We start from the raw sequence: 15,278 nt of genomic DNA, 5'->3' as shown, positions 1-15,278 counted from the left end.
CACACTCGCTGTTGTAACGGGTAAGATCAATGCAAGTTTCAAGAGAAGTAAACCTTAGGATATATTATATGCTTTTTTTTCTTCAACCATCTTTTTGGCAAGTTCTCCAATGCTCTTCAATTGATTAAATCGTTCATCTTCTCACACATCCTTAATGTAATTTTTAAGTTCAACTTCAAGAACTTGAAGATCATATTTTGTTCGAAATTCTTCCTTATAAAGTGTAGCCATTTCCATTAGTTTATCCAAATCAAAGGCTTTAAAAGACTCACGCAGGCACAAACAAGCTATGCAAAGAAGTAATTTCGTATTGGCTTCATTATAGCGATGGTTAAGCTCTTAAAGTTGCATATCAATCACCGCCTTAAATACACCAATATGATAATGGTGCAAGTTGTTAACCTAAAAAAATGAATCTTTAATAAGCTAATTACGAAACACAATAAATAAATGAAGTTGGTAATATCAAACGTTACCTACCTGTGAACCTATTCGACGACTGAATCCATCATAATATTCATCTTCCATATCCACGATTCTAACATCATGTTTATTGCAAAACAAAGTAACATTCCCTAAAAGTGGTTCCCATCCTACATCTCTAATTTCTTGAATCGCTTTTTTAGAGCTGCTTACTTGATTCATGGCATTTACGATATCTTGGTCTTTTCTTTGTAATGTTGTATTCAAATGATTTGTGACTCCCAAGATATCAACCATCAAGTGTAGACAAAACACAAAATCAAAGGACTTTAATAACCTTAAGATGCGAATTGCTTCAGCTTTACGATCACGATCACTATTATCTTTACCAAGGTCTTCAAGTACTTCACAAATGGAAGAATATATGTTCTTGATATTCAATAGAGATGAAAAATGAGAACCCCATCGAGTATCAGATGGTCGTTTGATACCCACTTCTTGGTTCAAACCGGTACCACTCTCAAGCTCACCTAAAATTTAACATATAAAGTTTAATTAGCATAACATAACTACAAAATATTTTAATAATAAATCTAGTATAATTATAAAGCAAACCTTCAACCAAGGCTTCCATAACTTTATTTTCTTGTTTTATTCTTAAATTATCTCGTCGCTTGTAGGAAGATCCAATAATGTTTAATAGCCGAGAAACCACATCAAAGAAATCATTAACCTTCGTGTGATTTTTTGCAACAAACACTAGGGCTAACTGTAATTGGTGAGCAAAACAATGAATAAAGTATGCAGATTTTGTTTCATTCATAATCAAAGTCTTCAATCCATTAAATGCACCACTCATGTTACTAGCACCATCATAGCCTTGCCCTCTAATGCTAGCATTACTCAAATTCCACTTTGAGAGCATATCATAAATGGTTTCCTTTATTGTCAAAGCTGAAGTGTCACTGACATGTCTAAGGCCAACAAACCTTTCTACAAATTCTCCCTTTTTATTTACAAACCTCAATACTAATGCCAATTGTTCTTTACAAGAAACATCACGTGACTCGTCTACTAAAATTGCAAAAAAATCTTTTCCAAGATCTTCCATAATAAAATTTATAACTGCATCTGAACATGCCTGCACGATATCTTTCTGTATATCACTGCATTTCAATTGTGTATTTTTTGGAGCATTCTTTAACAGAACACGATCTACCACATCACATCGATCATCTAACCATTGTAAAAGTTCAAGAAAGTTACCTTTATTATCTGAATCATCAGTCTCGTCATGACCACGAAATGCCAATCCTTGACGCAATAAGAATCTAACACAATCAATTGAAGCATTCAAACGAATAGGATATTCTTTTTCTTGCAAAGTGGTTTGTTTCTCAAAAGCAGTAGTTATGGATTGCCTTTGGTTCATCAAATTTTGACACTTTTGGACAACAATATTGTGTGGAGTTCCAGCTTTATGATCATCTAGTCCTGATTTCCTATTCCAAGCTTTGAAACCAGATTTCACAAAGTGATCCGATCTACCTTGGTTTGGTATGTCGGATTTAAATAGACAACAACATAAACAAAATGCAACATTCTCTTTTATATTATATTCTAACTAATATTTATTGTCATCAAACCAAGATATATTAAATCTTCGTTGTTTACCTCCAAAAGCACGTTGTTGAAACTTATAGTTTTGAGGTTGGAAAGGTCCTTTTTGCAAGTATGCTCTTCTAATTTCATCTCTTTGATTCACATGATAATATTCCATAGCCGGACGTTCTGCCGAGTCAACGGGTAGTGAACTTAAATCAACTCTCATATGCTTATGTTGCTCATTATCTTCTTTTATTGCTTTTTTATCACTCTTTCCAAAAAACTTGAATAAAGACATTCTTGATTTTAATTTCTAAAACAAACAACAATTCATAAACAACAATCAAATACTCAAACAAATGAACAACAATCAAATAATCAATTCACATTGAAATTAAAAACAATAAAAAAAGCTATTTAAAATCATGAATAAATCAATCAAAACAATAGAAAAAAATCACAGATTCGATATTAATAAAATAGTTGCCATTTGCCAACAATTAACAATCAAATACTTAAGGTTAATAAAATTAACAAAAATTACTAATTAAGACACCTGGAGTGGGCAAGTTGGCAATTGGGCAATTGGTATTCTTGATTCACATTAATTTTTTTTTTAATTTAAAATCTATTGGGCTATATATGTATATTGGATTATACCCTAAAAATATTGGGCTATTTAAACATAAAACAAGGGCTCAAAAAATTTGATATATATATATATATATATATATATATATATATATATATATATATATATATATATTGTTTGGCTAAAAATATTAAGATAGTTCACTCATTTTTTTTGAGGTGGGTCACATTAAAAAATTATATACAACTTGTTATATATATAAAAAAAGGTGGGTCAAATGACCCACCCTCAATACATATAAACTCGCCACTGATCACATGATCCGGTGGGTAAACAAATTATCTAGCGGTTAATAACGATTTTTTTCTTGACTACTAGTCTGAGAACTGTTAACAACATTGGGGAGAAGACCAAGAATGTAGGAGTGTGGATTAGAGCTGCTAATAGAAAAAAAAATTAACAAAAAATACGATAGTGTAGAGCTTAAGATCTTCATATTTGAACGTAGAGCTTAAGATCTACAGATTTGAACCCATGAACATATAAACTTGTAGAAAGAAAAAGTTAGGTGAGAGTGCGTCAAGAGTAAAGACATGCAGAAAAGATGTTATAACCCTAAATACATTTTTCTTTATATATCAACATCTATACTAAATTTGTACTCCAACTTTCACCACCTGTTAATATTAGCCCCTGCTCTACTTTTTTTCAACACTCTAGGCCACGAAATATAATAGATGTTCATTAATATTCAACGAATATTATGTTTTATATATGTATTATATATTTATATATAATTCTTGTAAATATCATGAATCTTTCGAGTCGAGTCTCGATCCGAGTCACGAGTCAAAAATTTATATTTTCAACTCACGCATCGAGTCACGAGTTAACAACCATGTTATTATTCATAACTATGGACTATTTCAAGAAATTAGTACACCCGATTTCTATCTTAGTGGAAGCTTAATATTAAAGTAAGCTAGTAAATAAAATCAATAATAAAAGTAATACAAAATGATAGATAAAGTAAAAGAAAAAAAAACTGATAACCTAAAATTCTGATTAATATATTATCTTATCAAATCAGAAATCTAATATTTGAAGCTGAAACTTTGAAAGATACAAATCAGAAACAAGCATCATAATATTGTAGAATATTTGGAACAAATCAGAAAACATTTTACCTAGATGGGTGAAAAATCTGAAACTTAGGGCAATGCATTTCATTGTTCCTGTAATAATCAACTTTAGAGATTTCGTGTACAAACAAAAATCAGAAACAAAGATTATAATCTTTCAGAAAAAGAAATATGATATACAAACTTGGATTGATAAGAAAAAATCTAAAAGAAAAAAACGATATACAAATCTATAAGCTTTCAAAAACAAAAATCATACCTTAAAGTTATCTAGATAAGTCCTAACAATTCTGGAATGAACATAAATTCAAAAGAAGATGGTGTGGTCAAGAATCGAGATTGAGAGGTAGAAGACGAATGACGGATTGTGAGAAAGTTTGAGAGAAAGGAGCGTGAGGAGTAAAGTCTGTCACACCCCCAAACCGGAACGGTGGAAACGTTCGGGGGCGGAGGACGTCATATGTAGTATCACAACACATGCATCATATTAATCAAAGTAACAAACAACCATTGCATTAATATTAAAGTGTTTACAAAGTATGTGGTTCATAAAAGGTCAACTTCAAGTAAATAACAAAACAAGACATGAAGCTACTATGCTCCATCTTTTGAATCCCAGAGCGCGTACCTGTCTACTAGTCTCCTAAGAATACAAGTTATTTTGAAAGAGTAGATCAACATTTAAGCTGGTGAGTTCATAAGTATTTTAGTGATGTAAAGTAAGTTGTAAGTTCTTTTAGAAAGGTTTGCCTGTTCCTCCAGAAAATCCTATATTTTCTGATATGATGAATGAAAGTAAAAATGACTCTACAATTCCTTCTATGAGCACTAAATGGATACAAGTTATATATAATTTAGAGTAAACAGACAATCGATTGTGTGAATCTGCCCTAAGCCCACAACCAAACAATGAACAGGGAATGAGGCGGAAGTCACACATCCCATTGTTTGTTAGATCTTCACTGTATATAACCCTGGCGTATTCATTTAGTACTTACAGAGTTAACTGTAATAGTTCCTTTATTTGATGAAAACATTCTTTAAGAAAATCATATATTTCCTTTAGTAAAAATGGTAACCACAATAGTTCCTTCTATAATCACTTAGTTTATTTTAGCTATATATAATCTAATATCGAACGGATAGTTAATTGTGTGAATCTGCTCTAAGCCCACAACCAAACAAGGAACATGAAGTAAGGCGGAAAGCACACATCCAACTACCTATCTGATATTAATTATATATAACCCTGATGTATAAACTAAGGTATTAAAGAATTAACCACTAAAGGTCCTTTAAGTTATACTGGTTTAATAAAATTGATTAAACCCTTTTATTGATAAGTTTCTAGTTTAGCCTACTAAATGTTCTATCTGAAAAAGTATGTTTTTGTACTAGAAAATGGTATATTGAATTTGTATACTATGACCTGAACCATACCTGGTACTCCTTATGATTAGTTGGTGTATATGAAATATATATATATAGCTAAGATCGAATAGATAGTAGGCTGGGTGAATCTGCTTTAAGCCCACAACCAAACAAGGAACATGAAATGAAGCAGAAAGCACACATCCTACTGTCTGCCGGACCCGATTAATATATATCCCTGAGGTATCTACCGAGGAATCATAAAGTTAGCATTATAGGCCCCCTTCTAACTGAATGTACTAAGACTCGACTGTTCTGTTTTTCTTTTGTAATGATGTAAGTTTTCCCAAGTTTAAGACTATCTTTTCTAGAAAATAGTTTGCATTACCTTTTATGTGAGAAGATCACTATATGAATGTAATGGGAAAATGAAAGTATTCAGTAATATTGTATAAAGTATTTACTGAAGCACTAACTACCTTAAAACCAGTTTGTTAATTAAGGTTAAAATGTGATGAGATTATAACCGTACTTGATTGACTAGTAAAACACGACGATCAAAGACGTCGAAATGGTATGACATTCGTCACCCGTAGACCTGTAGGTCCCACTGTAGCTAGCAGCAATGTGTAGGATGGTCAATCCCGTATAGATCTATACACAAATTCACGCTCTCCCTCCAGGAGACTCTGGTTACAAAACGTGACACAACAGTATATTGCCATGCCATGAAGCAGTGGCTCACATTAATGTTATAGTGTTCTTGTATTAGTGTAGTATGTTCCTTCTGTTCTAGTGTATAGTATGTTCCTTCTGTTCTAGTTATTGTATGTTTTGAACCCCTAAACTATACCTATTATAGTTTACTAGTATGCCTGTTTTGTACTGTCCCTGATTTGTAGAAAAGACTCAATTATCTACTGAGTTATGATTGTACTTTAAAAACAGAGTTTTATAAACAACAAAGTAACATAACTTTAAAAGAGTTTTTGAAATGATTTGATCACTTATAAAAGCATAAGAAATCCTTTAAAATGATGGTTATCACAGTGAAAATATTAACACAATACTATTGTGTTCAACTTGTATTACCCCTCTTAAAAGCATTTAAAAACATTTAAAAGATTGATTATAGGGGTATGAACTCACCTTATGTGGGTGATTCAATTGATGATTCGCATAAGGATGAGAAGTTCCACGAATGAATTCCTAAATGACATATAATGGCATATATAGGCATGCAATTAGTGTTTAAAACAACTACCATGCAAGGAAACAACCTTAGGGACTAGGAAACACCTGAAATGAAGTGTTACAATCACATGTGATTGTATGCATGGGAGTTTACGGCCAAATGAGATGTGTTTACGGCCACACTTGAGTTTACGGCCAAAGGAGAGTTTACGGCCGTAAACTCTTGGGGATTATGCACTAATTTCTTGTTTCAAGGCTAGGAATCAAGTGTTTCTTATGGATAACTAGATGATAGAAGAGATACTCACACTTTGGAAGACTTTAGGGTGTTTACGGCCCAAGAACTAGTGTGTGTTCTTGGTGTTCTTGATGATTTGAAGATCTAAACCCAAAAAGAGATGAATTCACGGATGAAATCATAGGGTTTTACTAGATCAAGAAGGATATCAAGAAACAATGGAAGAATCACTTACAAAAATGAAGAGAAATCGAAGTGTTCTTGATGATACTTGAGAGAGAAATGAGTGTTCTTGACTTGAAGATGTGAGAAATGAATAAATAATGAAGTAAATCTATCTATATAGAGAAGTGATTGCGGCCGAGGAGTTCACGGCTGAAGCCTCGTTTACGGCCGTGAACCGAGGGTTCATGGTCCGAAGTGGTTTACGGCTCGCAGGTTTACGGCTCGGTGTTCACGGCTGCGAGGTTTACAGCTGCGAGGAGCTTGCGGCCATGTGAAGGTTATCGGTTCTTTAAATCTTTTCTCTTCCAAAACTTAATACTCTTAGTTAACTAGGCTTCAACACTTATAACCCAATAAACCATCTAATTTAAGACCATGGAAGGATTAAGTTTGATCAATGTTGACTTAACGAGAATAAAAATTTTCGGGTTGTCACAAAGTCTGAGAAAAACTAGAGTGGGAAGCATAGAGAAGTCAATTGTGAGTGTAAGAGAGAAGAGTAAATGACGATTCAAGCAAGATAGAATAACAATTCTAGAAGCGATAGTTGAATGCACTTCTAAGTTCTTATGTCAGGGGGAGAAGGCGACATCATGACGTCGATGATGCCCTTCCCGCCTGATGTATATGACGATTCAGTTACCATTATCGATGATGTCGATTATATTCACAAGGCTTTTTAATTCCCTCTTTGGAGCTTCATTTGTTCTTGACCATTCTAGATGCGCATTCATCTATCATCGAACATCGAACAAACCTAGGTATGACAAAAAAGCCCGAACCCAACGGGGAAACCCGAAACCCGATCATTTCGGGTCGGGTAACAGGTCATTATCGGGTTTTTTATCGGGTTCAGGGCAGGGAGTGGGTTATCCTCGCCCCTGACCCGCCCCGCCCCGATTATATATATATATATATATATATATATATATATATATATATATATATATGTATATATATATATATATGTATATATATATAGCATTCTGCTATGAATGATCATTTTTTATGGTTTGACATATTACACTAAACTTAAATAAAATAATTTTTTAATATAACGTTCAGTTTATTTTATTAAAGTGATGCATCATATTTTTAATTTAAAAGGGAGGCTATAACATGTATGTTTTATAAGACATCGGGGTACCCTAAAACGGAATAAAGATTTCATTATGAATTGTTGTAAACCCGATAAGTTACCCAAAACCCGACGGGAAAACCCGAAACCCGATGGGGCTCCTCGATAAGATACCCGAAAGATATCGGGGTGGGTTTGGGAAACCATACCCCGCCCTGAACCAATTTCTTTATTTTTGGGCTAACTTGAGTTTGGGCTAATTTGAGTTTGGGCTAATTTGGGAATTTGGTAATTGGGCCCCTAAGAAATGTGTACATAATTGTTTATATGTGTACAATATATAGACCATAAATTTTGGCCCACTTAGAGACGTGGACCATGGGCGGTCGCCCGGGTCGGCCCTAATGTTATATTTTGCAAATGAATATTATTTTACATCAACAAATACTTTTGTATAAATATATGGGATTTTGTAACATGTGCCATAAGACATGTGTAAGAAATATTAATTATAAGGAATATTACCATAATTAAATATGAAATACTTTAGTTATCAAGAATATTCTTCATAATTAACACATTTTACATTTTTCAATGAATAATATTCTTTATAATTAATGTATTTCACATGCAATTATGGTAATATTTCTCATGATTAATATTTATTATGTGTGCCCTTAAGGTATATTTGATAAGATATATAAACTAATAAACAACATAATTATATAATATTTTTTATTTTGTAAAATGCTACAATAAATATTCTTATTTGTCTCGATCAATTCATCATAAATACAGTACAAATTACATAAATTGTCCCCATGATTTGTTCTAATCTATGGTATCATCCTTATAAAGAGTTTTTTATTCAGAAGATCCCTGAGATTGGTTTTATTTCAACTTTAGCACCTGATCAAATTAAAATGATGATTTGCCCTTAATGATATTTTTAAATTATTATTAAAACAATTAAGTCCACAACCCACTCCATTCCTCTTCGTTCCCCAACTTATATCTCGGAGAAGATCGACATGAAACCCCCACACCGTACTTATCATTTTATTCCCTACATAAAGGCTAGAAAAAACCTAAAACATATATTTCCATGGACAAAGTCACGTAGCCCAACGATGCATCAACTTTATGTACAATTTTACCACAATCAAATTCTCTTTATAACCAATAACACACAAAGCATGGTAAGCATTAGGTTTCACCTGATGACATACATACATATAGTAATACACACATGATATATATATATATATATATATATATATATATATATATATATATATATAGATCATAAATAATAACCAAATATTACAAAGATCAACTTCACATAAAACATGGAAAACATTATGTTGCATATGCTTTTGGATCTTAATCGCCAACAAAAATAAACCATGTTGTTCACCAATGCACTTTTAGAAGTCATCGGAGCACATGTCAAACTCCAAGAACCCTAGCAATTAATGTGTCTTAAATATCGACAGAACAATGATTAACTTAGGAACTGTTTGAGTGAAAAAATAGCTATGGATGAAAGTCAAATATAATGCTAAACCACGGGGATAATTTGTGTAATTTACTATCTTACATTACTAGCAGTTAATGCATCTTAAATATTAGCATGGTGCACTACATCCTCTCATGAGATAGATTGAGAACCCAACTGTCTATAAAAAACCAACTATTACAATATATGAAATTAAGTTTCTTATAAACTTGTCATATACAATGCGTAGCCTCTTGATTTGTCTCATCCTAGCATTTTCCTTCCCTTCCATCACAAATTCTTGCTTCTTTACTCCACAATGGAAGATGTATATCATTAACGGTACTCCTGATAATATTCTTATGCATGTTAGATCAAAAGATGATGATCTCGGGAAACATAATGTCACTTCAAATGGTTATTATCATTGGTCATTTTGTGATAGACTTGATAGCGCAACAACATTTGATGCTGAGTTTTGGTGGGGTCAATCATATGATTGCTTGGAAGCGTTTGCTAAGTTTGCGCGAAGAACGTGCGATAGGTTTGGAGGGATTGGATTTCGTGTTGTTTATTGTTATTGGCAATTAAAATCTGATGGATTGTATATATCTCCGGTGAATGTATCATTCCCTAATCCATCATGGACGTTTGCTAAACCTTGGGGTTCAGGTGGAACGCTTTGTAGTACGCATATAGTATCAAATAAAGCATGATGAAATTAATATATTTTGATAGTTAATCTTTATGTGTGCATAGTGTGTTTATGCATTTATTTACTACTGTGAATGCTTTGCATCAGTGTCCTTTTAAAAAAAATCTTACTATTAGGGTATTTTTATATAATTGTTTTTTTAAATAATTATAACAAACATTTAAGTCATTAAAATAATAAACATATTCATTAAATTTTGATAAACAGAAATATGAGATGAGAGATGAGTTGACGAAAAAATATGCAAATATTGAAAAATAACAAAGGATATTCACAAAATAACAAAACAACCATCTCTTTTATGATAGATTTCAAATCGGTGTTAAATCTTGTTTATTATTGGTTCGACCTGATGAAATTTATATATTTGCGTTGAATATACACTACAACATTAACACCCTATGGCGACGACGAATTCGGACTCTATACCGACGACAAGTCGTCGGCATAGGGTATGCCGACGACATGTCGTCGGGATAGAGTCGTCGGCATAGTCGTGTCGGCATAGGTCAATAGTGTCGTCGGTATAGATGTCGCCGCGATAACAAACACACATATAACAAACAAACAACACAATCACACATATAACAAACAAACAACACAATCATACATATACCGACCAAGCAAAACAATTCTATAGCAATGTACTTTTCTTAGTTTGTTTAAAGTATAAACCTAAACAAACAACAACACAATCACATATATATACCAAACAAACAACACAATTATATAATCAAAGGATGATCAATTTCAATTTCAACACAATTCTATATATACATATAATTTCAATTTCAATAAAAATTAGAAAAAAAAAAAAACTAACCTGTGTTTTGTTCTTGTGTGATGAACGAATTCTGGCTAGTCAAAGAAGCTGGTAATCCTTTGGTGGTGGCTGGTGGTGGCCACAGGCGGCAATATAAAATCAGAAAAAAAGAACAATATGAACAAGGTTGAAAAACGGACCAGTGAACAACTCCGTTGGTGGCTGGAACGAGGTCGCCGGCGAACAACTCGCCGGTGGGAAGGTTGAGGCAGGAAAACGGGCGGTGGTGCTTCACCACCGGTTAAGTACCCTACACACCAAGAAACCCCAAATTTGTGGTAAAAGTCATTACCAAACAACACAATAAAAAACGAAATAGGGGTAGAAACAACCTTGGATAGGGTTAATCGTTGGTGATTTGAGTTGGGATGCAATTTTCGTCACAGGAGAGTGTAAAAGAAAGAATAGTCGCTGTGTGCAAATGAAGGACGCCTGCGTATCTTTTTTAGGGTAAACCCCTATGCCGACGACATGTCGTCGGTACAGGTCCACATAAACGACGACGTTGTGTTTTTTGCTGAAATAAAAATATATATAAAAATTAAAAAACCTGTGCCGACGACTTGTCGTCGGGATAGCCTTCCCCAAAACTACGTTGTTCTGTTTTTCTAGCACATGGAATAAAAATAAATGGAAAATAGATTTTTTGATACCTATACCGACGACATGTCGTCGGTATAGATATCGCGGTCAAAGGAAATTGGTCAAAGGTTCCAAAAGATATGGCGACGACATGTCGTCGGGACAGGTGACCTGTAGCGACGACTTTTGTCGTCGGGATAGATGTCGTCGGCATAGCTTAGTATTCTTGTAGTGATATCGCTTCCTCATGCTTTATGGACATTTGTTAAACTTGGGGTCTTGGGTTTCCTCTAATTTGCTCCAGATAATGAAGAAATTTTAAGACCCTTGATTAAATTATTTACTATAAGGTTTATATACAACATCATTAACTCTTTAGTTTTAGATACAACCCTTTAATTTAACAAATAACTTCTCACATTTACCTACTTTTGTCCTCATAGATATTTATAGAGTAGGTTTTCCAGTAAAAATGTAAACTATCACATAACGTCCCTGTACCACGCCTGAATCTTCTGCTTAGACGTCTACCCAATCTCCCTTTAACTACCATGGTTGAATACCGTTGAGAATGGAGACTGGATTCAACTGCTGCCCACGTCCTCCTTCTTCAACCAATATACAGAAGGCATTATCCGAGTTTACGGAAGCCACTATCTGATTCTGCACAGCCACGTTCACACTCTATTTCCGCTATATAAGACGGATTATGATCAGTTCATTATGTGACGTTTACTGTAATTGGGATTTAACAATATTTTTGGTATAAATAACCTAGAAGAAGAACAACCCAATGTAATTTTATTTCTTTAATTCATTGCGTGTCATTTATTGGATTTGGGATTCACCGTTCAACTCCATGTTACGTTCACTATTTGGGGTTTTTGGTGTTGCAATTGAAGTTTATTGCATTTTTAGGATCCATACTCTTATAATATGTTGATTTTTGTTTTACTCTTAAGCTTGTATCGAACAGAATCAAGAGCGGGGTAAATGTTTGGCGCTCTGGGACTGCTAAAGAAGACATTGCTTCTCTGCCAAACCTATAAAAAGATAAGTCTCTCTCTCTCTCTCTCTCTCTCTCTCTCTCTCTCTCTCTCTCTCTCTCTCTCTCAACGGAAATTGGTTTCAAGCTACTAATAATTTGAATTGGTCATTTTATTTGCTTTCTTTGATGAAAATAATATGTTGTTTACACGGGAACAAGTGCATAATCCTTTTGCGATGGCATTTAATTTTGACATATCAATAAGGAAATTAAATGACTTCTTGAGTTATACATTTTTTTTTAATTATACCATGTTGAAAAATAATTCAAATTGTTATTAATAACCAATATTCATATCAGATGATGCATAATTTTGGGTATCTGTTGGAGGAGGAAAAGGTGTGATTAATAGCAAGAGATATAGTTGTATTGTAGTGATATGTAGATGCAATAGAAAAGTCTATTATTCCAAGTAAGATTCTATATTCTATTTGCTTTTGACAAACAATATGTTTTCAAAACTGTGCTTGTTGTTTAAGGAGATTCAGTGCACTGTAGCCTCCAATTAATATGTATATTGCTAATCTTTGCATTTACCACTATCATGTATTATTTTATATATTCCACCAGACCTTTATGTTTAGTCTCTATTTTGTTAATACTAACATTTAATCCAATGAAAATGTATATTTTGGGGATATTGTACCAATTTTTTCGATTGGCTAATGGATTTTCATGTTTTGAAGCTGACTGCATTGAATTCATACTTATTTTCAAACGTTTAACATACTTTTTGTTGTTTTTTGGCATATAGGAAGGAACGAATCAAGGCGTAATTATATACTATATTGCTTCATCATTAAAATGAACTTCTATATTTCTTCATATATTCTCCCCCTCTTTTTTGTGGTCTTTTTTACTTTCTATGTGTGGTGGCCCAATTTACTTTTACATGGGGTGAGGCTGACTAGAAGACATTGGAAAACTCAGAAATTGTCATCAAACAAAACAAAGAAGCATTGATCCCTTCATATTTCTTATCATTCTATTACATGAGAGCTATAATTTTCAAACACCTATCTTTATTCATTATTCAGTTTACATCCTTACAAATGTCAAATGGTTAACAATAATTAATAAATTGTAATTCTAAATCCAATGGTGTTTAAATTAAACTTTGATTTATTTTGTTTTAATTATGATTTGAAACACTGTCTTCAAAAATTGTTTTTTGTTTTTATATTTTCTCTAATATTATAATAGAACTAAAAAATGATGTCCTGCTTTTATGTTTTTGTCTAAAACTATAATTTCATTTTTCCATGGATTGAAATTCAGTTGCTACAAAAAAATTTCTCAGGAGTACAATTGGGTCTCTAATTTTCGGACATTTTTGCCCGTGATGCAAAGCTTTTGTGGGATAAGTAAACTCATTTTACATCCGGTCAATGTGTATAACTACAGTCTAGGTATCATAGGGTCATTAAGTTTAAAACAACCCTCAAGTATGTAATTAAATATAATCCTCATTGATTGAGTAATCAATCTCGGTGTCTTTGTTTGCAATTCGACAGATACCATTTTTTAGACCTTTAAAAGTATATTTTCCTAATAAGACAAAAAATGGAAACACAATGTTGTTATGAGGTTAAAAACTTTATATATAAATGCCTTAATAAGGAAAAAGTTTTAAAATTGAAATGTTATAGTAATAAAACAAAAGAAATTGCGTAGCTATTATACAGGAACATATGAAGTGTGTATATATATATATATATATATATATATATATATATATATATATATATATATATATATACAAAGCTCTTAGGATTAGTATATTTTCTATTACTCTAAGTTTTCCCATAAAAGTTTCAATATTTTTTCACTTTTGGTCCCTCCTCAACTTTTTCAAAGTTTTGCCACAAAAGTTTCAGCACATTCCCACTTTTGGTCACTTCTCAACTTTTTACCACATTAGTTTCTAGAGTTGATACTTTTGGTCCCCCGGCTTCGATATCTACTGATAGCCACAAAGAGTTCAAGAGTTTTCCACTTTTAGTCCCTGGCATTTTCCAAATGTGACACCTCATGTTTTTGCCACATTAGTTTGTGGAGTTGTTGCTTTTGGTCCCCCCCCCCCCCACACCTTTGATATTCTACTATACAGTCTTATTTTCCTCAAATAACAACACATATATTTAATTACCAATGATAGGAATAGATATGAAATAAAGTATTTGTAGCACTTTGTAAGAACGTTGCTACTATAGGTAAAAATAAACATTTCAAAGTATGATGCCTTAATTGGAAAAAGGTTTAAAAAAAATAACCACGTGGGGCGCAGGCCGAGTTTTTTTTACTAGTTTATCTAAAAGTATTAGACTTTCGTTAAATGTCATTTCACAAAATAGAGAGTGGGGTGTGTATGTGTTTATAATTCATAATTGTTTTGAATTTTTGTCGTAATTCTTTTAAATCTATGACCGATTCAAAGGTTAATGAAAACAAGTTATAACGTATTTCTTATGATTTAGAAAACTTTAAAAATAAATTATTTTATGATGAACTTTATATCATTCTATTTTGGTCTTACATTTTTATGATGCAACTGATAACTAGGTAGCAATGTATCTTCTGAAACCCACAAGTATAGTAATTTACTTTGTTTGAATAGAATTGTAACTGTTTTTAAGCTCATAGTAATGTGGGTTAACTGTGATTGTATCTATATTAAAGTACATTGCTATTTACTTTCAATGAATTATAGCAATGTAGTTTTAAAATACAATGGTTTAGTTTGA

General features: G+C 32.6%; 1 protein-coding gene across 1 annotated transcript in view; it reads right to left on the bottom strand.

Moving 5' to 3' along the window:
• Nucleotides 1-339: 339 nt before the first annotated feature.
• LOC145163726 (uncharacterized) overlaps nt 340-15,278 on the bottom strand; it is a 95,833-nt gene continuing 80,894 nt past the window's right edge. The window contains exons 3-6 of the mRNA XM_079082517.1: nt 2,098-2,341; nt 1,039-2,043; nt 481-953; nt 340-402 (exon numbers count right to left, since the gene is read on the bottom strand). Coding sequence (XP_078938643.1) covers nt 340-402; nt 481-953; nt 1,039-2,043; nt 2,098-2,341 — 1,785 coding nt within the window. The remainder of the gene's footprint in view (nt 403-480; nt 954-1,038; nt 2,044-2,097; nt 2,342-15,278) is intronic.

The sequence above is a fragment of the Lactuca virosa genome, chromosome 3 (assembly GCF_052849685.1).
Source record: "Lactuca virosa cultivar CGN04683 chromosome 3, Lactuca_virosa_CGN04683_v6, whole genome shotgun sequence".
NCBI classification, from domain to species: Eukaryota; Viridiplantae; Streptophyta; class Magnoliopsida; order Asterales; family Asteraceae; genus Lactuca; species Lactuca virosa.
This window is presented reverse-complemented; position numbering and strand designations above follow the sequence as displayed.